At 41.2% G+C, this 25,308-nt stretch overlaps 2 protein-coding genes across 4 annotated transcripts in view; both read right to left on the bottom strand.

Annotated features, from left to right (window-relative positions):
- Window positions 1-1,158: 1,158 nt before the first annotated feature.
- GJD3 (gap junction protein delta 3) lies at window positions 1,159-8,803 on the bottom strand. Of its 2 annotated transcripts, none has more exons than XM_058183365.1 (2): window positions 8,671-8,803; window positions 1,159-2,081 (listed from the first exon to the last, which is right to left on the bottom strand). In XM_058183365.1, the coding sequence occupies exon 2, from the start codon at window positions 2,074-2,076 to the stop codon at window positions 1,159-1,161; it is 918 nt and encodes a 305-aa protein (XP_058039348.1). In that variant the 5' UTR covers window positions 2,077-2,081; window positions 8,671-8,803. The 2 variants fall into 2 exon arrangements, with proteins under 2 accessions (XP_058039348.1, XP_058039350.1); XM_058183367.1 differs by having other exon boundaries at window positions 1,159-2,078; window positions 8,671-8,784.
- A 7,831-nt stretch (window positions 8,804-16,634) lies between these two features.
- The window catches only part of TOP2A (DNA topoisomerase II alpha), a 52,135-nt gene continuing 43,461 nt past the window's right edge, over window positions 16,635-25,308 (bottom strand). The window contains exons 24-34 of one of the 2 annotated variants that reach the window (XM_058182907.1): window positions 25,089-25,284; window positions 24,589-24,680; window positions 24,289-24,441; window positions 24,114-24,197; window positions 23,163-23,360; window positions 22,948-23,050; window positions 22,736-22,870; window positions 21,411-21,504; window positions 20,061-20,116; window positions 17,794-18,005; window positions 16,635-16,981 (exon numbers count right to left, since the gene is read on the bottom strand). In XM_058182907.1, the coding sequence (XP_058038890.1) occupies window positions 16,841-16,981; window positions 17,794-18,005; window positions 20,061-20,116; window positions 21,411-21,504; window positions 22,736-22,870; window positions 22,948-23,050; window positions 23,163-23,360; window positions 24,114-24,197; window positions 24,289-24,441; window positions 24,589-24,680; window positions 25,089-25,284 (1,464 nt within the window). In that variant the 3' untranslated portion in view covers window positions 16,635-16,840. The remainder of the gene's footprint in view (window positions 16,982-17,793; window positions 18,006-20,060; window positions 20,117-21,410; window positions 21,505-22,735; window positions 22,871-22,947; window positions 23,051-23,162; window positions 23,361-24,113; window positions 24,198-24,288; window positions 24,442-24,588; window positions 24,681-25,088; window positions 25,285-25,308) is intronic. The other variant, XM_058182908.1, reaches the window with a different exon arrangement.

Genomic DNA, 25,308 nt, shown 5'->3' with positions numbered 1-25,308 from the left:
GCAAAAGAGCTTCTTGCTTCTTTTATATGTAAAGAAAGTCCATAAATCCTAGGTGGGATTCAAAGTCATCCTGGTAAATTGAGATATTAAAATGAAACTTTATTCTGCAACATATTATACCCCTCTCCCCATGACTGTTGTTTTTTAATTTGAAACACACATTTAATTTTTTTTAATTTAAATTCTTCAGCAAAGGTCCTTTAGTACCAATGGGCAGTTTTTGTTTTTCTGGAGGATATACTACAGTGAGAGAACATCCATCACCATCCAGCTTTCTTTTGCACATTAAGCAGTAGTAGATATCTCAGTAGAAGCCAGGTAGTCTTGGTTTTGAACAATAGTTTATACCAGGAGTGTCAAACTGGATTTCTTCAAGGGCCGGATCAGCATTGTAGTTCTCCTCTGCAGGCCGATGTGTGTGGGAGACAGGATGGATGCCTCCTATAACACCCTGTAGGCCAAAACTGGGTGAGGAGTGGGATGTGGCCCGCCCCAGCACTCTGTTCTGGCTGCCAGAGGCACTGTGGGCTGATCTTTTGCTATTTCTAGGCCAGCCCCATGGGCCAGATTTAAGCACCCTATGGGCTGGATGCAGCCCACAGCCTTTGAGTTTGACACCCGTGGTTTATACTCATTTACTGATTTATAGTCCTCTGACTAGGAGGACTCCTGACATACATTGACCAGCCAAGCAAAAGCCTGAATTTTTTCTGCCCTGGCATTTTTTGCTTAAAAAGCAAAAGTATCCTTGCTTGTTTTTTTCATTGATACTCATATTCTTCTATAGCCAGATAAATTGCAGATTTTGCTAATTCAAATGGGACTTGCTCAACTACTTAGGAAAATCCCAGAATACTGGAAAATCATCTCACTCCTTTATTCCCTCTATTCTAAAATATTGGCAGCCTTATCAATCTATTTTTCATGGCAGTAAATTTAAGCATTTTTAGACATATCAACCTACCCTTAATAAGTATGTGAAAGTAAATAATGAATTGTCACAAAAATGACCAAGTCCCATAGTGCAGAACGTTGCATTTTTGTTCTAAGTTAAATTCAACTTTAGCTGAAAATAGATGTCCATTCATATTTCTGGCCCTGGAAGAATCCAGCTCATCCAGGGAACAAATCAAAGAGACAAGGAAGTATTATCTGCTCTTATACTGTTAAGTCACCTCTGGCAGAAGAACGGGAAGATCGGCTGCTCTTGGTGGAGTTCTTATGATGAAAATGAGCCTTGGATTCATAATGGTTCGGAATCCCATCATGAGATGATGTCTCTTTGGTACCTCCATCAGGTGGGGCTAGAAAGTGCTGTGATTTCTCTTGTTTCTGATTGGACCAATTGTCCTGCTGTTCATAAGATGCAGTAGCAGGAGGAGCAATCACATGACGTCTCCGGCACCGCTTCTTGAGCAAAAGGTGAGCCAGCTCCGCCAGGCTGAGAAAAGCTGAAACAAGCCCCACCATGAAATAGAACTGAATGAAGATGGTCTTCTCGGTTGGCCGAGATACAAAGCAATCAATGAGATGAGGACACATACGATGCTTGCAGATATATTGATATCCTACTTGGAAGCCATACAACATCCACTGCCCTACCAGAAAGCCCATCTCAGCCAAGATTCTTACTATGACATTGACTATGTAGAAAGTTTGAATATTTTGGGTTCGTTGACTAGGCTGGAGTTCAAATTGTTCCTGAACTTTCCTCTCTGCCTGATTGGCTTCCTCCTGATTTCCTTCAATTTCCTTTAAGCCACGGTTGATCTTGGTGGTCTGGTGCATAGAATAGATGACGAACAGAACAGCTGGGGCCGAGAGCACCACAATGTGGAAAACCCAGAAGCGGTAATGGGAAATGGGGAATGCCAAGTCGTAACAAATCTGTTTGCATCCCACCTGCTTAGTGTTGCACTCAAACTCCTCCTGCTCATCATCAAAGACATCACTGCCCACTGTGGCTAGAATGAGGATACGGAAGATAAGCATCACCACCAGCCAGAACCGTCCGACCATGGGTGAGTGCTCCTGCACTGCATCTAGCAAGGAACTCAAGAATCCCCACTCGCCCATGGCTGCTGCAGGAGAAAGGAAAGAAGAACAGAAAGATCACCTTCAATAAAGTTCTCTAAGGGAATTGGTGATGTGCTAAAAGCAAATGGTTAAATAACAAATAGAGGGAATAGAGGAGAAATGCAGGCAAATGATGGACCTCCACAAGCAGCGAATAATTTGGAATGTGGTAATATTCTACTAATAATGGAGTCAATTTGTTACTACCGGTTCTGTGGGTGTGGCTTGGTGGCGGGGTGTAATGTGACTGGGTGGGCATGGCCAACTTATGTTTTTACCTTTTAAAAGCATTTTTTCTATAACCTCTTCGGCCAAAGTGGTTGTAAAAAAATGCTTTTAAAAGCCTCTGACGATCAGGCAACTCAGCTGGGATTGTCAGAGGAGCCTTTTAAAAACATTTTTGCTACAACCTCTTTGGCCGAAATGGTTGTAAAAATGCTTTTAAAAATCTCTGATGATCCCAGCTGAGCCGCGCAATCATCAGAGCCTTTTTTTTTTAACTTTTAAAAGCATTTTTTCGGTCGAAGAAAAAATGCTTTTAAAAGTAAAAAAACCCACCTCTGATGATCACGCAGCTCAGCTGGACATTGGGGGGCGGGGAAGCAGGGTTTTTTGCTACTGGTTCTCTGAATCACCAGCCACCATTGCTACTGGATCAGGTGATCCAGTCCGAACCGGGCGCATTTCACCCCTGAATGGAGTGTAGAATAAAATGAATGTTTCAGCAGGAAATAGCAGGAAATCTTTCTGTTTCAGTTGTGAGTCTCTCTCTGCCTGCAAAGAGGAGAGTGGGTCTTGATCCTGGTAGAAGTTTAGGATTGCAGGTAAAGTTAAATTAATGAAATAAATGCATTATTGGGAATGACCAATCGAAGAGGTACACATGACACTTTTAAGTTTAAGCAAAGCTGGCTGGGGAATTCTGGGAGTTGAAGTCCTCCAGGCTTAAAATTGCCAAGGCTGAAGACCCCTGATATAGAGGTTAGTGTACTGGCTTAGGAGAATAGATGTCTGGGTTCAAATCCTCTTTTAGAGATGATGCAGATTACGTGATCTTGGGCCTATCTTAGTCTAGGTTTATTCACAGAATTGTTACAGAAACAAAGGACATGCAACATAAACTGAATATCCCTTCCCTGGCCATGCAATAAAATTCCACATGAATCTTTTATTGCTGACAGCTGTGCATCTAAATCAAATTAAAGGCCCTATAATACTGCGTATTTATTTACTTCATATTTATTTACATTTATATAGCATATTTTTAGAGCTGTTCAACTCCAAGCAACTCTGGACAGCAAGCAATAAAAAGCAAGTATATAAAAAAACCCAAAAAACCCTTAATGGTTAATCCCAAAGTGGTAATCCAAAACCAGTCTCAGTTCTACCCAACATCCCAAATGAATTGTGCAGTCACTCTTATTTGAAGGTTTTGGGAAAGAGACAGATCTTCAAAGCATTTTAGAAGGAGAGTGAGACTGGGATCTGACTATCCGGAGGAGAGCTGTTCCTGCGGGCAGGCCCTATAGCAATGAAATCATATTTCCCAGATCCCATCACATGATATTACTTGATGGGATCCAGAACACCTGACTCTGTCTGAACAGATTAGGACGTTGGAAACTGTGGGAGGCACATGTCTATGGAAGATCTCAGTCATCCAAGTCATGGTTGTCCAGTGGTCGGTTGCTACCAGTTTGAGCGAACTGGCAGCAGGAGGCTCCGCCCACTTGCCCGGACATCTCTGCACATGTGCAGAAGCGTCACGCACGTGCGCGGCCACAAGCAAACCAGTAGCGGTGGCGGCAGGAGGCTTTGCCTACCTGCCTGGACATCACTGCACATGCGCAGAAGCTTCTGTGCATGTACAGAAGCGTCACACGTGAGTGCGCCCACAAGCAAACCAGTAGTGGCTGAAATTGAAACCCACTTCTGTGGTTGTTGCAAAGGTGCTTTTCCGAAAGGCAACTGGATTTGCTTGGTTTTTTTTCTTTGAAAATGTTTTGCTTCTCATCCAAGACATTTCTTCAGAAGGATGTTTCTAGGATGGGAATTAAAATATTTTCAAAGAAAATAACCAAGGAAGTCCAGTTGTCTTTTTGAAAAGCACCTTTGTGATGTTCCCACATGTTCCCTCAAATAGGCAGGCCCTATGCCAGATGGGTTTACAAGTTTACAAATAACCGATACTTCAAATTGCCCCAAGAAGCTTATTGGCAACCAGTGCAGCTAACAAAACATAGGTTTACATGGGCATATTAGGGCACAGGTGTATTTGGGACCAAGTGTAGCTTCTGATTGGTCCTCAAGAGCATTCCCATGTAACATATGTGGTCCAAGAATCCATATGTTTTCAAGAAAGTGGGTTTGAATAAACAAGTTACCGTACTTTTCAGAGTATAAGACTCACTTTTTTCCACACTAAAAGAGGGTGGAAATGTTGGTGTGTCTTATATACCAAATACAGCCATTTTTGGCCTCTTGAAATCCTACCCCGCATTCCGTTTTTGCCAAAAACAGGCCTGGGAGTTGAAATCCTCCAGGCTTAAAGTTTTGCAAAATGGGATGCACAGAGGGTTTGAGAGACCTGCAGAGTGCTCCTGGTGGCTGGGGAGGGCTAAAACATGACATGTGGGGGGTTTGGGAGGCCAAAAACGGCCCAGTTTGTCACAAAAATTGGCCCATTTTTCGCAAAAAGGGGTTTGTTTTTGCCCTCCGCAGTCCCCAGGAGCATTCTGCAGGCCTCCCAAACCCTCTGTGTGTTCCATTTTTGTGAAAAATGGGCCCATTCTGTGAAAAACAGGCCCATTTTTGGCCTCCCAAACCCCCCATGCATTGCATCTTTGCCCTCCCCAGCCCCCAGGAGCACTCTACAGGCCTCCCAAACCCTCTGCCGGCCCTGTTTTTGTGAAAAACGGCCCCATTTTTGGTTTCCAAACCCCCCCACGCATTGCATTTTTGCCCTCCACAGCCCCCAGAAGCACTCTGAAGGCCTCCCAAACCCTCTGCACATTCTGTTTTCATAAAAATGGGATGCACAGAAGGTTTGGGAGGCCCGCAGAGTGCTTCTGGGGGCTGGGGAGGTCAAACACTTTTTTTTCTTGTTTACCTCTTCAAAATCTTGGTGTATCTTATACTCCGGTATGTCTTATAGTCCAAAAAATATGGTACTACACTATGGATGAACTAAATGAACTAAATATCTATACTGTAGATGTAGTACCAAAGATCAGGGTGAATCACTCTCTCCATTCTCATCTCAACTACTCTAGGGGAAATCATTTTGCTTTGAAAGGAACATGAAAGTCTTGGCAACGTCAAGACAGGTTAATGACAACATCAAGACAGAGATGTATTTTTTTTTTTTGGTCTGTTGTTAACTTATCTGGAAAGAAGGAATTTCAACTACTATCTCACAGCTTATCCCAATCCCCAGTTAGCTAAGTGGGTAAATTGCTTTGGGGAGAGATTGCTTCATTAGTCTGAGACAAGAATTTCCACTGGGCATTGCAGAGACAGTAGCAGTCTCTGGAGAAAATGAATGCCTAGAAACAGTCATAAATGTGGGCTAAGTGTACAGTAAGAGAATGCAGCATGTCTTCTGAACTAAAAGAAGAAGCCAAGTATACTTTTACATTTCAAAAGTTATGCTTTTAGAGGAAAGGATTCACAACTTTTGAGGGTTAGTGGACATAATCAGTGGTGGGATTCAGCCAGTTTGCACCACTTCGGGAGAACCAGTTGTTAACTTTCTGAGCAGTTTGGTGAACTGGCTGTTGGAATAAATCATTAAGGCAGAGAACCTGTTGTTAAATTATTTGAATCCCACCACTGGACATAATTAGAATTTTGAGAATAGGCACACTCACAAAACAAGTTTCTATACAAATTTTATTAGAAGACAATTGGTTGAGGCTGTTTTCCCCCACCTCTCTGAGCCTCCCACATTGTTTTCTTTCACTTCAGAGATCTTTCTCTGTGCAGGAATGCACATTTCCAAAACTGGATTATAACTTTCCACCATTGTTATTTTTTATTTTCTAGGACTGGCTCTGGCAGGAAGTTTTCATCCTAAAAATAGAGCTCTTTTTCTCAAGTGCTCCAGAAAAGTCTCAATTTAAAAAATACAATATCTACACTGGTAAGATCAAAATAGCTAACCGATGCTAACCAGTCTTGCTTTCCGCAAAGGAACTTTCTGCAGCAAAAAAGTAGGAAGAAAGCTGCCAAAACCTACATAATCTAAGCTGTGAGAACATTCTGGAACCATGAGAGGCTTTGTGTGGCTGTACAAGTGGTCCTTGACTTACAACCAGCATTGGCACCAAAATTTCCATTGCTAAGCAAGGTAATTGTTAAATGAGTTGTGCCCAATGTTATGACCCCTTTAGCACTATTGTTAAACAAATCACTGCAATTCTAAATTCGTGGTTGCTGAATGAATCTGTCTTCCCCCATTGACTTTGCTTGTCTGAAGTTGGCTGAGATGTCACAGATGGCAATCCCATGCCCCTGGGATGCCATCATAAAATACACACCAGTAGCTCAGAGCCTGAATTCTGGCCACATGATCACGGGGATGTTGCAATATTTTTGAAATTCAAGGACTGGTTGTATGTCACATTTTCAGTTCAATTTTAACTTTGAATGGTTGCTAGATGAATGTTTGTAAGCTGAAGACTACCTGTAGCCATCAGGATGTCATGGGAGATTGTTGAGAATTTTGTGAGGAAGTAGTTCATTTTGAATTCTCCTTTTCATATAGTTTCAAGGAATGATCCACTTCTGATAGGATGGAACAATAGTAGAATAATACAAATTGCTCAGATTTTTATCTATGCCATCTAAATGGATGGCACACTCACTGTTGCTTCTTACTTTAAGTTATTCTAATAGGATAATTCAATACCAAAGATTTATATGTGGGTTAAATTAGAATATATTACAAAATATATCACAGATGCTTTTCTTCTAGCTCAGAGTAGCTTTTGTATAATAAACTCTACATTATTTCATATTATAGAGAAATACGTCAGTATTAGTGTGCACTTACACGTTTATAAATTTATCAGGCTATTCAGTAGCCCAAAGCCTTAATTCATAGTCCTAATTCATTGATGAATAGCTGTATGCTCACTATAATTAATTTATAAAATGCACGGTCATTTCTCATTTATTTACCTACGATTTTATTTTCACTAATAGCCACACACATACAAACAAACATAATTTCAATGTAGTTAAAAAGCTACTGCATAAATGCTTAGGAAAGCAAAAGAATATTTGCATATTTAAAAGAGGTATTGGGAAATCTTTTTTAATAAAATGTAAATGTCTACATGAAATTACTTTTAGTAACACTGATGATTATACCTAAAATGATCCTTAATTTTGCACCACAAATAAATTTTGCTAATTTTTTTAGGGTTTTAGCTATTCATATTTTAGGTGAAGTATTAGCTGGCTGGACCACTCTAGTAACAAGTGGATTATAAATGCAAATAAGAAAATGAACTGCGCAATAATCTGAACAGTTAAGGGACTCAATATGTTTAGTCTAAGAAAGAGAAGCAGCTCCCTAGGGGGCTCAGTGGCTAAGACGCTGAGCTCATCGATCAGAAAGGTCAGCGGTTCGAATCTCTAGTATAGGTCTCCTGCGTGAGGAGGGGGTTGGACTTGATGACCTCCAAGGTCCCTTCCAACTCTGTTACTGTTACTTCTAGTACTTGAAGAGAGGATCAATTATTTTCCAAAGGGCAGGTCAAGAATCAATGGGGGGAAGTTTGTCAGAGGAAGATCCAACCTGGAACTAAGGAGAAATTTCCTGACAGTGAGAACAATTAATCAATGGAACTGTTTGCCTCCTGAAGGTATGAGTGCTCCATTGCTGGAGGGTTTTAAGAAAAGATGGGACGACCATTTGTTCGGAATAGACTAAGGACCTCCAAGGTCCCTTCCAGTCTGATGATTTTATGATTCTATTCCCTTAGCTGATTTTCTACTAATGCTTACTGCGATCCAATAAAAAAAGTTGTTTGCTCCCACTTTGTCCTGTAAAGTTTCTAGAACAGCAAAAGCACTTAGACTTATATGCTACTTCACAGTTCTTTACAGCCCTCTTTAAACGGTTTACAGAGTCAGCATATTGCCCCCAACTTCTTCCAAGGTGGGTCCTCATTTTACCCACCTCGGAAGGATGGAAGGCTGAGTCAACCTCTAAGAATAGAGGAAGGCCCACATTATCCCTGAAATCATTGAATATTTGCATAAAATTAAGTGGGAATAATGTGGAGAATTACTCACTAGGATTGAAGACTTTTTCAATTCGCTCCTTTCTATGAAATATTTGCTTCTGATAATCCTCACTCTAAGAAAAGACCTGGAACGATCATACTGCAAGGTATATGGTATCCACAAAGTACACACACACACACACACACACACACACACACACACACACACCCAAGGTGCTCTCCTTTAGTCACTGCATTGTTTTTCTCCCTATCCCACTTTTCTAAATAAAAATATCCATATGGCAGTAGAATTTGCAGAACTTTACTTCTGGAAAACAGATACAAGTTTTCTCCATCTTACCTGTATTTCAGCTCTGATGTGATGCCGCCTTCTGGCTTGCTCAAAGATCTCAGCTCTCCATTTTATCTTGTCACCTGGGATGCTGGCACCTGCTTTACCTAAAGCTGGGTTTTGAGTCTGTCTGGCATCTTTTGTTCTCTTCCTGCTGCCTTCAGCTCTAGCTGGGATAGTGGCATGGAGAGAAAGAGGGTGGGCTTTTCCTTTAGCTCAGCCTGGAAACATTCAACTGTTAAAGTGACAGGGCTGTTTCTCTGGCCTGCCTAGTGGTCTTCTCAGCAAGGGGACAACAATGCCCCATTTCCTCTCCTCTCTAGGAAGCAGATACTTTTTCAAGCCTTAGAGGCTGCAGGCAGCGATGGTGTCTATTTAGACTTAACCTCATTTAAAAAAGCAAATAGAATTCTCACCCTTTAGGATTTAGGAATCCTAAATGTTATAGGAATCTCCAATAAAAGACAATAGATTAGAATAATAAAAAAAGATAGTTAGAAAAATGTATCATTAACCTTCCTCATTCTTCCTTGTTATTTTTGATTCTGAGGTTCTTAAATTTAGAAGGGACCTGGAAATGTCTCCCAAGAAGAAGGCTAGGGATTTCTCAGAATTGGACTCTTTCTTTCCCCTTTTGGCTCTGTAGATAAGATCTTTGTAGGAAAGATGCCAGGAACTAAACATGAGACCTTCAAATCAGACAGATGTACCTCCGGGCTGCTGCCAATATGTATCTATCTCATAACTGGATTGTTAAAGATCATCTAGTCCAGTTTCAGACCTCAGGGACCACTAAATTCAAAATTTTAAATCCTGTGGACCACTAATATGATCTGCTTAATGACTGGCTGGCTGGGTGTGGCTAGGTGGTCATGTGACTGAGTTGGCTTGACAAACTTGATGTCACTCAGGTCGAGGTGTGCCTTGCTGGCCTCTACTCGCCCCCCCCAGCTACTCCTCGCCTCCCCGCCTGGACTCCTTAGGGTCCCAACAGGAAGCAGTTGTTAGAGCTAAGCAGCCACCATGAGACAGAGTTGGCAAAAGAGTTGGCTCAGTTCAAACTGGATCTGATCGAGAAGGAGGCTCAGCAGAAGCACCCCACTGAGGACTATGAGCACAGGCTTTCCAAGCAGAGGGAAAACCTGTGGGAGTGCAAGGCCAGGTACTAGTGCCTGGAGGCCCAGTGGGCTGAGATGGTCAACAGTTCCAGACCATGATGCAATCCCACTGGAATAAGGCCCTTCGTCTCTTCACCACCACTCTTCCTTCCAGCCTTCGCCCAAAGACCCACACCAGGAGGCTGAAGCAGACCCCAACCCACACAAAAAGACCCTGAAGGGGGAGACTCTCTGCAGCAACACAAGATCTCATTGCAAGTATCCAGTCCAGGGGCCATAGTTTGAGGACCCTTGATTTAGTGCAATATAAAAAATGCAAATAATTTTTCTGGGGACCACCAACATTTTCTTGTGGGCCACCAGTGGTCCGCGGACCACCAGTTGGTGACCGCTGATCTAGCCCAGATCATTGCCAACTTCTGCTGTGGAATTCTGTTTGGGATGCTCTTCTGCTTTCCACTTGTGGAGCAGACCTGTTTCCTTCCATAAACAGAGCCACACCAGGTTTGACTTTGTTTTTCCTGCCCTAATCTCTCTGCCTGAAGCCAAGAAAAAGAGAGAGACCAGGGAAAACTCTGACACCCAGATGTATGGTTGTCTGCAGGGTGAACAGCTGATGTCTTGGCTTCCAGACTTTGCAGTATTATTTATTATTTATTATATTTGTATACCGCCCATCTCCCGAAAGACTCAGGGCGGTTCACAGCCAAAAAACAACAGAAAACATATAATACATATAAACAGTTAAAAGAATAGACAGTTAAATTCAATTGATGCCCTAAAACTTTTAAATACAAATTTAAAACCTCAATTAAACCCCTTTTTTAAAAATCCCAATTTAAAAACTACGTTCAAGCTAGTCCTGCTCTTCGAAACAGCAACGTCTTCAGCTCGCGGCGGAAGGACCTGAGATCGGGGAGTTGACGAAGCCCCAGAGGGAGTTCGTTCCAGAGGATAGGGGCCACCACAGAGAAGGCCCTCCCCCTAGAGGTCGCCAGCCGACATTGTTTAGCTGACGGTATCCAGAGGAGGCCCTCTCTGTGAGAACGCACTGGTCGGTGAGAGGTTAATGGTGGCAGTAGGCGGTCCCGTAAATATCCCGGCCCTAGGCCATGGAGCGTTTTAAAGGTGATAACAAGTACCTTGAAGTGAACCTGGAAGACCACCGGGAGCCAGTGCAGACTACGCAGGAGGGGTGTTACACGGGAGCCACAAGGTGCTCCTTCTATCACCCGCGCAGCCGCATTCTGGACCAGTTGGAGTCTCCGGGTACCCTTCAAGGGGAGCCCCATGTAGAGAGCATTACAGTAGTCCAGGCGGGATGTAACAAGGGCATGAGCGACCGTGCATAAGGAAGCCCGATCCAGAAAGGGGCGTAACTGGCGTATCAGGCGAACCTGATGAAAAGCTCCCCTGGTGACAGCTATCATATGATCTTCTAAAGACAGCCGTGCATCCAGGAGGACGCCCAGATTACGAGCCCTTTCCGTGGGGGCCAATAGTTCGCCCCCAATGGTCAGTGATGGAATTAGCTGACTGTACCGGGCCGCCGGCATCCACAGCCACTCGGTCTTGGTGGGATTTAGTCTGAGTCTGTTCCTCCCCATCCAAACCCGTACGGCCCCCAGGCACTGGGACATCACTTCAACAGCCTCATTGGGGTGGTTAGGGGTGGAAATATAGAGCTGGGTATCATCAGCGTATAGATGACAACTCACCCCAAAACCACGGATGATCTCACCCAGCGGCTTCATATAGATGTTGAACAGAAGAGGCGAGAGAACCGATCCTTGTGGCACCCCACATAAGAGGCGCCTTGGGGTCGATCTCTGTCCCCCCGTCAACACCATCTGCGACCGGTCGGAGAGGTAGGAGGAGAACCACCGATGAACAGTGCCCCTCACTCCAAGTCCCTCGAGTCGGCGCAGCAGGATACCATGATCGATGGTATCAAAAGCCGCTGAGAGATCTAATAGGACCAAGACAGAGGAACAACCTCTGTCCCGAGCCCTCAAGAGATCATCAACTAGCGCGACCAAGGCTGTTTCCATGCTATGACCAGGCCGGAAACCGGACTGGAATGGATCAAGATAGACAGTTTCATCCAGGTACTGGGGCAACTGTCGTGCAACCACACTCTCGACAACCTTTGCCACAAAGCGAAGGTTGGAGACCGGACGATAATTTGCTAAACTAGCTGGGTCAAGGGAAGGCTTCTTGAGGAGGGGCCCTCACCACCGCCTCTTTCAAGGCGGCAGGGAAAACACCCTCCATCAAAGAAGCGTTCACAATTTTCTGGAGCCAGCCTCGTGTCACCTCCCGGGTGGCCAAAACCAACCAGAAGGGACATGGGTCCAATAAACATGTGGTTGCATTCAATCTCCCCATTAACCTGTCCATGTCCTCAGGAGCCACAGGATCAAACTCATCCCAGATAATAACATCAAGACTTGCCTCCTCCACCCCGTCTGGATCCACCCAGTCTGTGTCCAACCCTTCCCGAATTTGAGCGATTTTATCAAACAGATATTGTCCAAATTCCTCAGCTCGACCCTTTAAGGGATCCTCTACCGTTCCCTGATGGAGGAGCGAGCGGGTCACCCCAAACAGGGCGGCTGGGCGGTTATCTGCTGATGCAATGAGGTTGGAAAAATACTCCCGTTTTTTTCCTCATCGCCACTAGATAGGTCTAAATTTGAGACCTAACTAGTGTCCGGTCAGATTCGGAGCGGCTGGCCCTCCAGATACTCTCTAGGCGTCTTTTCCGGCGCTTCATTTCCCTCAGCCCCTCAGAGTACCAAGGGGCTAAACGAGATCGGCACCGGGTCAGAGGCCGCAAAGGTACGACTCGATCTAGAGCGCCAGCCACCGCCCGATCCCAGGCGGCGACCAGAGCTTCAGCCGAGTCGTGGGCTAAATCCTCAGGGAATAGCCCAAGCTCCGTCTGGAACCCTTCAGGGTCCATCAGGCGCCTGGGACGGAACCAGCGAGTCGGTTCCGTCTCCTTGCGGTGGGGGTCAGCGGTTCGAAAGTCTAGCTGAAGGAGTGAATGATCTGACCATGACAAGGGTTTGATAACTAACTCCCCTAATTCCAGATCATTCAACCACTGTCCAGAGACAAAAATCAAATCCAGAGTGTTCCCCCCGATGTGAGTGGGGTCGTTCACTAACTGGGTCAGGTTCAAGGCCGTCATGGAAGCCATGAACTCCCGAGCTGATGTGGATGCTATCCCCACCGACGGCAAATTGAAATCCCCCATGACCATAAGCCTGGGGATCTCCACTGCCGTCCCGGCGACCACCTCCAACAGCTCAGGCAGGGTTTCTGTCACGTAGCAAGGAGCTAGGTACGTGATCAGTAAACCCACCTGAACCCCACGGCCCCACTTCACAAGGAGGGACTCACATCCGGTTATCTGTGGTACAGTGATCTCCCTCGGCTCAAGACTCTCGTTGATAATAACCGCCACTCCCCCACCCCTACCCTGGACCCTGGCCTGATGGAACGCACGGAAACCCGGTGGGCACATCTCTATCAGGGGAACCCCCCCTTCTGTGCCCAACCAGATCTCCGAAATGCCAATCAGGTCCACACACCCCTCCTGTATAAGATCGGAGATGAGGGGGGGCTTTATTTATCTGGCATTACATAACATTATGATGCAGTACATGCCTTCAACAATAGTTTATAGGCTGGCCATCATTAACAAGCTCTGCTTTCCTTAGAACATTTATTTGTTATTCCTAATAAGGCATGATTGGGGGCCAGTATGAGAATGTTGGTTGCCACTGGCTATCAATATTTTGGAAACATACATTGTCACAGATTAAGCTTTGACCCAATTTCATTGATTGAGTTCACTAATAAACCATAATTTGGCATTAGTTCATCTTGAAGTTATTAATAAATAATCTCTGCTTGCTTTCCAAGGTAACATTGAGTTGGTCTCTGCTAGCTATCCTTAAAATTAATACTGATAATTTTGCTGTCTCGTCCTGTTAACACATTTTTTCTTTTTATTGACATGATCTCACATGGGTGTCCAGCATTCAAATTCAAATACAGGCTTTTAACACACCTGAAACTTTGAGGGCTTTCTTCCAATATTGGAAGCAGAAGTTGATATAATGGACATTGCCTTATGTGTTGTTGTTTTATCTTATAGGAAGTAGGACTAGTGTAGAATGGCCATCTGGCTTAAGGAATGTTTCTGAAATATGTCTTAAATGTTGCAAAAACAGAAAAATCATTTGAACATAAAGTAATAGTGTATGTTTTGTAATTGCAGTGCTAAATCTCTGAAAACAATTTCAGGTTTAAAAGATATTAGCTCTATCAACTTTCAGGACTTTAGATGTTAGATTCAATAAGAAAAATTTCAAGGCAAAGATGAGTATCACTGAGACTGGATAAAATATGATGCAAAAATGTGTGTTATGTTAGGTCAGTTTTTTAATTTATTAGCTTTCATTATTCATAGAATTAAGATGGACTTAATTTCCTATTTGGCCAAGAATTTATGATTGAATTTGAATCACAAATATGAAAAATCAATACTTAACCATGATTTAGCAAATAAAAAACAATTGGCTAACACACTAAAGTATAAATTATGGTTTGCAAATTATAATGGCTATGTTCAGGAAAGGTATTAAGCCAGAAAGCAAAAATACATAGCTGTGTATTGATATCTCTCAACTTTCCATACTGCACATGATTATTATAAAAACAAGGGGAGAGTAGACTATACATTTTATAAAGAATAAATAACCAAAAATTGTTTTCCAACAGCACATCCATAACTCTGAAAAAGCTCTTGTTATACAAAGGAATTGGACAACTGGTTCCTCCATAAGGTGCATTTAATGCTGCGGAGGTTTTTCTTAGTGATTTGAGAGTCTTTAAATAGCACAGTACAGGAGACTGAAGTGTTGGTTGAAACTCTGCAGCCATATTCCTTTCCATCCCACCCAGTCTCCCCCTCCCCCCCCCCAGTGGAAACTCTGACAGCTCTTTCAACACTTGACTGCTTTCCAATAAACACTTTGGTCTAACTGATAGAGGGCCCTGGAATGTCATTTGTATGATCCATGCTGGGTGGAGAGGAAGGGGCCACACCAAAGGTCCGGGCCTGATAACATCATGCTCAGATCTGTTTTTTTCAAAAGTGAGATTCATCAGTGGAAGAAAAAGCAATAGTTTGGAGTCTGGCCCTAAAGAGGCTTTCTGAATAACTTTTGCAGGTGATATATTATTTTTTCAAGGCTGTGGAGTTACGTTATCACTTGCTCTCTCTGCTGCCCTGTGACAAAATTATGTATCTCCAGAGCTGCCTGTTATGTACCTGCATGTCTTTGCTCTAGATTTTTTGCCTTCCAGTCTGATGCTTATTTGTGTATTCAATTGGGGGAGGGGGAAGGGAGAGAGACGGGGATGGACAAGATATTTCAAGGCAGATTTTATTCTTAGGGTTTTAAAACTACATTCTATAATAGGATTTGTACTACTGTACCCCATTATTAAGATTTTCTGCTTGGACAACAGGAAGCAATAAAGAAAAATAACTTGAACCCATTAAGTACCTTAGAATGTAGATTTTCAGTAAAACTTTACACTCAGTAGATGAATAATTCATTCAAAATGTGATCTGAACTGGAATTTACTAAAACAATTGTCAAGCTAGGACTCCCTTGGAGAAGTCTGCAGAAATCAATATATTCAGTTTTAGTTGTGTAGTGCTGTAGTGTTGTGTAGTTTAGTTGTGTTGATGTCCCCCCCCCCTTCCCAATGTTATTAGTGGAGGGGCAGCTTTCCTTCTGTGAATAAAGGCAATGCATGCATTAGAATAGGTTTGACCAGGGAAGAACAAGGAAAACAAGGAGCATAAGCGCAGCACTTAACTACAATTTATGAAAGTAACTTCCTTTTTGTGATTAACTGGTAAGCTCAGAAATAGCTGAAAATGATTTAGTATCTAATTAGAGGAAGAGAGCATTTTATAAAACATTATTTCCCTTTGAAATGAAGAAAATAGCTAAACAAGGTATAAGTGTAAGTATTCAATTCATGATGCAGTGAGAGAGAACATTAACAAGTCCTTTTTTTGTGGAAATGAATTCAGTGAGTATCTTACTCCAGAGCTGTTAAGATGCCAGGCCTCAAAAACCCTTATTGATTGGATCAGAGGAGGAGAAGACAATCAGTCCTACATTTCCATGAAGTAACCACATAATCATAAAAAGGAAATTACTCTCATGAATTGTAGTTAAGTGCTGTACTTGTGCTCCTTGTACTCCAAAGCTACTCTTCCTGGTCAAATCTATTCTAATGCATGAATTATCTTTATTGCCCAGCCCTAATGTTTTTATATTCCTGACGAAGAAAGCAGAAAGTCTTCATGCCCCCCCCCACTTCCAATTGTGTCTGATATTCAAGAGACTTCTTGACCAAGTGCCTATGTTTTTCTTGGCAAAGTTTCTCATAAGTGACTTATCATTACCTCCTTCCTAGGACTGAAATAAAATGACTGGCCCTAAGTCAACAGCTGACTTTGTGTCCACGATTGAACTAGAAATCAGGGTCCTTGATTTCCAGCTGTATTGCTTTAACTGTTGAATCAAGGTGGCTCTCACCATCCTCCTTCACAGTAATTTAAATGATAATTACTGACATAAATGCTGCCTAGCATTTCAGTTTCCAAAGTGCATGCAAAGAACTTTAGAATTGCAATCTGGATGGAACAATCCAGAGAGAACTTTGAGATCAGATGTTCTAATATATGAATGCTGTCTTTGAGTCCAGAGAATAAAGTATATATATTTTACTGCTGAAAGAAAGACATGAAAAAAAATATAAACTGCTACTTTTTATTACTTATGGTTTTATCAAGAATGACTGCTAGAAAAAGGACAGACAAATATTTACAGCATTAGAAAAAAGCACAACATTTAATATCATCAGGTATCTCATAAAAAGTATTTGAAATCAGTTTCTCTGTTTACTAAAGAATTAATTTTTAACTACAATGAAGAGAAATGCAAATATATTTTGTTGTTAGATTAGAAGTGGTCATCTTCTGACTGCTCCAGATAATGAACTAGCTTCTTACTGCGAATTGGTCTGTCACAGATCATGGGCTGACCAAAGCCCTCATCAGAGCCTAGTTCAGCGACAAATGATTCATCCACATGCTTGGATTTCTACAAAGTAAGAATGAAGAACAATAAACTCTCAGGACAGTTCCATGCATAGCACTGCAATCTTCTACATAATGGATGCCACAACAATTATAATATTCTAAGAAAAGAAATGAGGTGATAATATTCAGGATAACAGGACTTAAAAGAAATGATGCTAATTGACTCAACACTCCACATCTTGCTCATCATCACAGTTTGTGCTTTCTTGAGCACCAGGAGACAAAAATCCATTGTGATATAATATCCTCTTACCAAACAGGAAAAAAGGAAGGCAGCAGTTTTGGGGGAATGATGAACGCCAGACACCAAGCTAGTTTTCAAAGAATTTCACAAAGCTGAAATAATTCTGCTTTAATTTGGTGGGAGCATCTCCTCTCATTTTCATAGTTGCTATGATGGGCAGACAGGGCAAAATGGAGCTTTATGTCAGGATTAAAAAGTTCTGAAGTGGTCTTTAGTTCTTTGCCTTGTTTTATAAAGGCCTTAAGGGGAGGGTAAGATTTCTAGTTTACGCAATAAGCATCTAAACTAGAGAAAGATAAATTAGCATAGTGTGACTGTGAGCATAGTGTTACTTTTCCCAAATGACAAGTTAGGTTTGTTGCAGCATAGAAAGCTTCTACTCAGTATGAGAAACTCAGGCAAATTATTTGTTTCAATTAATCCTCTTTTTTTTTTTTACTGAACTCCCTGAAAATACGTATTTATCCCATACATGCCAAATAGTTTGTGGTCCAACAGAGTAGGCTTAACCTAGGGCATCTTTTAAGGTTACACTAAAAGCTCAGAGATAGTAATGAAAACAAGCAAACCTTAAGTGCTATTCTTTTTTTAAGGGTTTGGCCAAAGTCAGGATCAGAATCTTCACTACTGGAAGAGGAAGACACCCTTCTTTTAGCAGTTTTCTTCAGTTTGCTAAGCTTTTGGAGGCCATCATCTGAACTGGAACTTGAACTCTTAGCCTTGGTGTGTTTTGTCTTTGCCTTTTTCTTAGTGAAAGGTTCCTGAACAGGAGGCTGATTGCCTAAAGAAATAGAAACAAATCTTTGTCAGCACCACATCTTTAAGCTTCTTTCAGTATCAGAAATACTGATAACAGATTTAGAAATGCTTAATTCCTAATCAGGGAAAATAATTAAGTTGTACTGTACTTCCTAGTTGTTCTACTAGACAGGAATAAGAAAAAACAGAAATGGGGTGAATAACAGGAGTTTATCCCGTCACATGGCAGTTGGATGTCAGCTTTCTAGCTGACAAACCCAGTGTCTTAGACCACTGAGCCAGCACCCCCTCTAAAAGAAAAATAAAGTAAAATTTAAAGTAAAACTTTTTTTTGCAAAGTACTAGCACCATGATGGCAAACCTATGGCACATGTGACACAGGTGGCACACGGAGCCATATCTGTGGGCACGTGAGCATTGCCTTAGCTAAGCTCGTTTTTTGCACACGCTGGCCAGCTGATTTTCAGGTGTTCCGGGCCTACTGGAAGTTGGGAAATGGGCCATTTCTGGCCTCCAGGGCTTGGGAAAGACAGTTTTCGCCTTCCCCAGGCTCCTAGAAAGCCTTTGGAGCCTGGTGAGGGCAAAAAATGGGCCTACCGGGCCCACCATGCCATCACATGCCAAAAGCAGGGAGACAGCAGGGCGGTCATGCGGGCGGCGCATTGAATTATGGATGCGGGCACCCCCCCCCCGCTTTTGGCAAGTGATGGCAAAAATGTTAGCCATCACTGTACTAGAGGTATTTATCGACTTTTGCCAACACCAGAACTGAAAAGATGTTTCCTGGATTTGCTTATATGGGAATGGGATGAAGAAATATCCTTCTACATTTTATAGATGGTGAAGAGATACTAAATTTGTTCATACGTCTTGTAATGAAGATTCAAAGTCACTTTTTAATATATTTTTATTTTTATCACACCCTATTCAGTTCTTTTTTTGCACTTTTTATTCTTTACTATTTTTAAGTTCAGTTTGTATTAGCTTTTATTATTGTAATTAAAACTTTTAAATAAAACGTTATACACACACACATGCCAAGACAACAATTCTGCTATTAGATCCAAGAAAAAAACAGTGTGAAAAAGAATGAATGAATAATATTGGGAAAAATGCTTCCAATGAAATGCCTTCTAGACCCTGTTTGTACAGAGGTTGCAAGGCAAAAGAACAATGTAGAGCAACCGCAATCAAAGAAAACATTGGGTTGAAAATATTGCCCTTTTGTTGGTACACTGGATTTTCAAAGGTTTTTTTTAAGCATTACTTTCATTCACTGGAATGTTAACGATGAGTAATGCTCATAGGAAAAATATGGAAAAATCAAAACTGGAGAATATGAGAAACATCTCTGATACTCATGCTGTTTCAATTTTTCTATGTTGGAATGGGGGAAGCAATTATTCTAAAAAAGCTTCAGGAATTAGAGGAAGTAAAATATACAGGTAGTCCTTGACTTACAACATTAGTGACTGTTCAAAGTTACAACAGCACTAAAAAAGTGACTTATGACTGCAATGCTTATTATAGTATCCTATAGTCACGTGATCAAAATTCAGATGCTTGGCAACTAACTCGTATTTGCAATGTCCCAAGGTCATGTGATCACCTTTTGTGACCTTCTGACAAGCAAAGTCAATGGGGAAGCCAAATTCACTTAACAACCATGTTATTAAATTAACAACTGCAGTGACAACTCATTTAACAATTGTGTCAAGAAAGGTCATAAAATAGGGCAAAATTTACTTAAGAACTATCTCACTTAGTAACAAAAATTTTGGGCTCAGTTGTGGCCATAAATTGAGGATTACCTGTATTTTGAACCAACCCGTAACGCTTAGTATCGTTTAAACTAAGAGTAAGTGTGGCGTAGTGTAATACAATCCATGACAAATAATAATCATTGGCTATACAGTGCAGACATATTACAGACTCAGTTATGTGGCATAATACCCATGGCTATGTTTAGGTAGTATCTTGCATTAAAAATGGCAATGGGGATGGATGGGTGGCAAATGAATTCTGGCTTTTATAGACTAAACAGAGATTATGATACAAGTGAATGATATATGCTTACCCAAACTACTGCTCTGTGCTTCTGGCGGTTTGAATCCAACTTCTCCCTTTGCTTTCCTAAGACATAAATTCTGTATTAAATTATGCATTTATTCTGCATCAGAGCCAGCAATACATGCCCATAGACATTCCTAACTGGAAAAAAAAAAAACTTTACCAAGAGATTGCAATTAATCTTGGGATTGATTTGCTCAAAGGTTGAGATTTACTCCATTTAAAAAAAAAAAAATTCCCCCCCCCAAAACTTACACCATTGCAGTGAAGGCAAGTACCTGAAAAAAGTAGCGAACTTCTTACATTGCATTCTATTGTGGGGGGGTGTGTGTGTTACAGTTGGAAGTATAAAACAGAAGCAATTTATTGTAATATTATGGTTAAAATTAAAAGCGGTATTTTTCACAGAATATTTAAACAATTTATAATGCTGCCATCTACCTAGCAGAAAGATCAGGATAATACAACAAGGTTTGAATATACTTAAAACAGAAACAGCAGGTAACTTTTGTATGACCAGTTGATGAGAGGTATGAACCTAAAGTTTGTGGAACTCTTCATTAGCAAAATGGGGGAACTGGAAAGGCCCATCTATGTTATTGCACATCTATTCTGCGTGCAGATGATTCCAGGTTCTAATTCCAGAGCCTTCTGACTTTGGATAACTGTCTAACATCCTGGGAAAAAATTGCTCGTCTGCATAGATCAGGGATGGGCATTTAATTTTCCCAAGTGGCCACATGAGAAACAGACTGTTGTGGAGCAACAGGACTGTGAAGGTACATAGGCATGTACATATATAAATTGTAATGTGTGCATGGCATAGTGGTCCTCTGATGGGACTGATCTACAGGGCCTCTGGCGGCTTTAGGAAAGATTGGTTAACTGTCCATCCAGTAGCCCACGTAGGTATCTAACTGTCTTCTGAAGTACAAGAGGGGCCAGCTGTTGGGCTCACCTGTTGTAACGTCTCCCTCGTTGGTTCTGGCAGTAAAGCCTTTTTAAATTTCTGACTGACCTCACATGGATGAGAAAGGTCCAACTAAGGGCGAATGTGGCCCGGGGGCCTTAAAATCCCTAGGTCTGACATAGATTGTTCAGGTCAAAAAGAGCAAATAACCTGACCTTGTACATAAGGCAGTTTTACATTTACATTTGACATTTTTTTTTTAAAAAAAAAGAACGAATTATTTCTGGTCTTGTCAGCATTTCTATGTAAGAAACCCACTCCCATGAACTATAACAAATCTTTGCAAAAACTATTTTCTCAATCTGATTAACCTTAAAAGGCTGTCTGTTATCCAGATAAATATTTTTAAGACACAGTCAAAATAGGAAAATCACATCTGAAACTTACGTAAAAATAGGCTTCGGTTTTATCATTGGTCTTGTATAGTGTTCAAGGAAAGCATCTTCATCCGTATCTGAATTAGAATCCTGTAGAGATGTTGCTTTTGCCAAATATAATAGGGAAAAAAAAATCAGCTGCAACCCAAAAATGTGGGAGGAAGGAAGACTAAGTGACAGTACGGATAGTCCCCACTTACTATAGTTCATTTAGTGACCATTTAGTTATAGCAGCACTGAAAAAAAATGACTAATGGTTATTTTTCACACAATGATTATAACATGCCCTTGATCACGTGATCAAAGTTCAGATGCTTTGCAACTGGTTCATATTTATGACAATTGCAGTGTCCCGGGATCATAGGATCAGTTTTTGTGACCTTCTAACAAGCAAAATCAAATGAAGCCAGATTCACTTAATAGCTACTTAACAACTTAACTTAATAACAGTGGCAAGAAAGGTTATAAAACGGAGTAAAATTCATGTAAAATTTTTTTTTTGCTTAGCAAGATAAATTTTGGATTGAATTGTGGTCGTAAGTCGAGGACTACCTGTATATTCTTAAGCAATAGGGGAATATAGCAAATGAGGAAAGTGTTCTGTTCCAATTGTAGCATAAACAATTACATTGTGGAAATTTTATCGAACTGTTTGAGCACCTATGATTTGAAAGAATTAAAACAAAATCTGGGTAGGAGGAGTAGAACAAAGCCGATGTGCCTAGTCTTCCCTCTCCACTCCACTTTCCAGATTTATTTATTTATTTATTTATTTATTTATTTATTATTTAGACTTTTATACCGCCCTTCTCCCGAAGGACTCAGGGCGGTGTACAGCCAAATTAAAATATACAATCTACAATAGTAAAACAACAAATTAAAATAACATATTATATAACGGCCAAAAAATTTAACAGTTTAAATGTAAAACCGTCCAATTGACCCCAATAAAACACAGATCAATTTATTCCATTGCTGAGCTGGGGCATTCCCTTTATTTACTTAGTTGCTGTTGCCTTTGGCTTTGTCCCATTCTCTGGCTTTCCACGCTACTTTTATCTGGACCACAAATAGCTGTTGTGTGCATGGATCAAAACAGCTGTTTCAATTCAAGCGTAGGACACCTAGAAACCTTGTACAGTATACTTTCTGCATGCAACAATTTTGTATAATCTTACTAGGAGCTGTGGATTAGAATGATTTAAAAAAATAAATAATAATGTTCTTTCACAAAGGTTCCACTTCATGTTTGAGGTTGTTTATAGCAAAAATGCTTTGGGAAGGTACCGTTCAAGTTAAGATTCCAAGCTAATTTTAAATTCTTTGAAAATTTACCTGCTACTTTGTGTCGTATATAAGACTCAACCTCAGAGTCAACAGAACCTTCATTTCCATATTCTGAGTCAGACCAAGGATTTACTCTCATTGGTGGTTTTATTGGCCTGAACAGTTTGGGGTGTTTCGTGTCATCTGAAATTTAACAGGCTTGTCAGACCATAGAAAACATAAACCGACAGGAAAAATTGATTCCTACTAGAAGATTTTACCTGGCTCCATTTTCAGTTTCCTCATCAATCTTTGTTTAAGAATACTTGGTTCCTTGCTGGTCCCTGGGAAATCTTGATTCTCACTAAAATCAATTTTTTCACCCTGCAGATCAGCAGATGAGAAGGAGAGTTTATCATTACTGGGGATAGGTGAAAGAAAGTTATGAAGCTAGTAAAGAAAACTGAACACATGCACCCCTCCAAAGGCTGTTTACCTTGATTTTTCTTTTTAATTTCTTCTCTGCCCCCAATTTCATCTCTTCAGTTATTCGGGGGATAACTCTCCTCCCTTGGGGAGAAGGCAGGATTTCCTGAAGCTTTAGGGTTTTTGCTTTTGCTTTCCCTCCTTTCCCTCTGTTGGATTTGCCTGTGACTGCTAACATCTCATCCTGTTTTTCTTTTGCTTCTATCACCTAAAGTGTGAATGATAAAAACAAAGACTAATAGCTTGCAATGTTTGGATTTGCAGGTATTAAATTTCACCAAAAGGAAATCAACTTATTGAGGGCATTCCTGCTTTAGCTTCACTCTGCAGTTCTATGTAAATGGAAGAGAGGAATTCTATACCCAAATCTGAAATAGGTAGAAATTGCTGCATTCATTAATAGAGCTCACTGGAATTTCAGTGCTATGTGTGCATCTGAGCTTTGCTTGACCAGTAATGGTAAAGGTTCCCTTTGCACATATGTGCTAGTCGTTTCCAACTCTAGGGGATAGTACTCATCTCTGTTTCAAAGCTGAAGAGCCAGCGCTGTCTGAAGACATCTCCATGGTCATGGGGCCGGCATGACTAAACGCCAAAGGTGCATGGAACGAATGCTGTTACCTTCCCACCAAAGGTGGCCCCTATTTTTCTACTTACATTTTTATATGCTTTCAAATTGCTAGGCTGGCAGAAGCTGGGACAAGTAACAGGAACTCACCCCATTATGCAGCACTAGGGATTCGAACCGCTGACCTTTCGATTGACAAGCTCAGCATCTTAGCCACTGAGCCACCACATCCCTGTAGGTTTACTTTAAAATATATCCGTAGTCTCAACATTTCAGTTCCCCTTTTTAAATGCCAGCACTCTACCCAAATGAAGACACAGAACTATTGATAAGGGATGTTTCACTTAAAGTGGAAATGGATTGCTTCTGGCCCCAAAATCCAAGTTTACCCACATCAAGTTCCTCAATAAAAGCAGCCAGATCTTCTCTCCATAAGTCAGTAGGATCCTTCTGTTTCAGGTTTTCTAGCTCCGTTTCCTAATAAATCCAACAAGAAACAGTTAAGTCCAGATCTGACCTTTCAATACTACTGCACCACAAATATTTTTTAAAGAACGCATCCACCTACTTTATTATCCCGCTGCTTGCACAGTTCATCCTTTTTTTCTTTTGTTAGGTACCAGAGGGGCATGTTCAGAAGGTAGTTAAAATCTGGCCCACTGGCTGCAACAGATTGGTTTTCTTTATCAATATCTTCTTCCATATCTTCTTCCTCAGTGTTCTGGCATGGCAGAAGAGAGATGTGGCCAGGGGTTAATAGCATGATATCTGTTTACTCGGTACTTGTCCTTTCAAGGGGATCAGGAGACAATCCATCCCAAACCCTTAACAATTGAGTGGATTAAAAGGACGAGATTGAGAAACATACCTTCTGTTGACACTCTTTCCATGTCTTTACTGGATCAGAGTCATAACCCCTTTCAATGAGAACACTTATTAATTCTTTCTTGGGCTTGTTCTCTAGAGGGGAAGACCACCAAGAACAAACCCAGATGAGCCAGCAGCCAAAATAAAGTGTCATATTTTGTACAAATGCTAAGAACGTGTCAACTTGCATGCCACAAACACAAAACCCACACCAAAAGTTTTGGGATTACTCTTAATGGAAAGCAGGAAAGTAAACACCCGTATACATTTAGAACTTCAACTTGTACATTCAGTTTAAATTTTATTGTGTAAATTATTTCAGTTTTTATTTCTAGAAAAGTAAGCTTAGAGGCAATATGCCTGGCAGGGAAAATAAATTCTTTGCTAGGTGTTGGTTTTTGTTCTGCCCATTCTGACCCAAAAAGTGAAGCTAGGAACTATTTCTGTAATACTTGTTCTACTACCTTTAATGGCTTGTAACAAAATCCTAACAGTGCTTACCTATCACTATTTTGCCTTCTATTTTTTCAAGGATGAAACGAGCTTGGTTGTTTAGTTTTGCAGATTCTGCACCCAGCATGCCAGTGAGCCACTCTTTTCTTAAACAGTAGTAACGCAGTCTGACTTGATAGAATTCGTCTAGAATATCCTCTGCAGTCTCATATTTTTTAAGGCAGCCAACATGGTCGAAAAGTACCTGGAACAAAGAGTAAGGTACCAC

Source organism: Ahaetulla prasina, chromosome 4, assembly GCF_028640845.1.
Source record: "Ahaetulla prasina isolate Xishuangbanna chromosome 4, ASM2864084v1, whole genome shotgun sequence".
Classification (NCBI taxonomy): domain Eukaryota; kingdom Metazoa; phylum Chordata; class Lepidosauria; order Squamata; family Colubridae; genus Ahaetulla; species Ahaetulla prasina.
The sequence above is the reverse complement of the archived record's forward strand: the minus strand, read 5'-3'. Positions and strand labels throughout refer to the sequence as shown.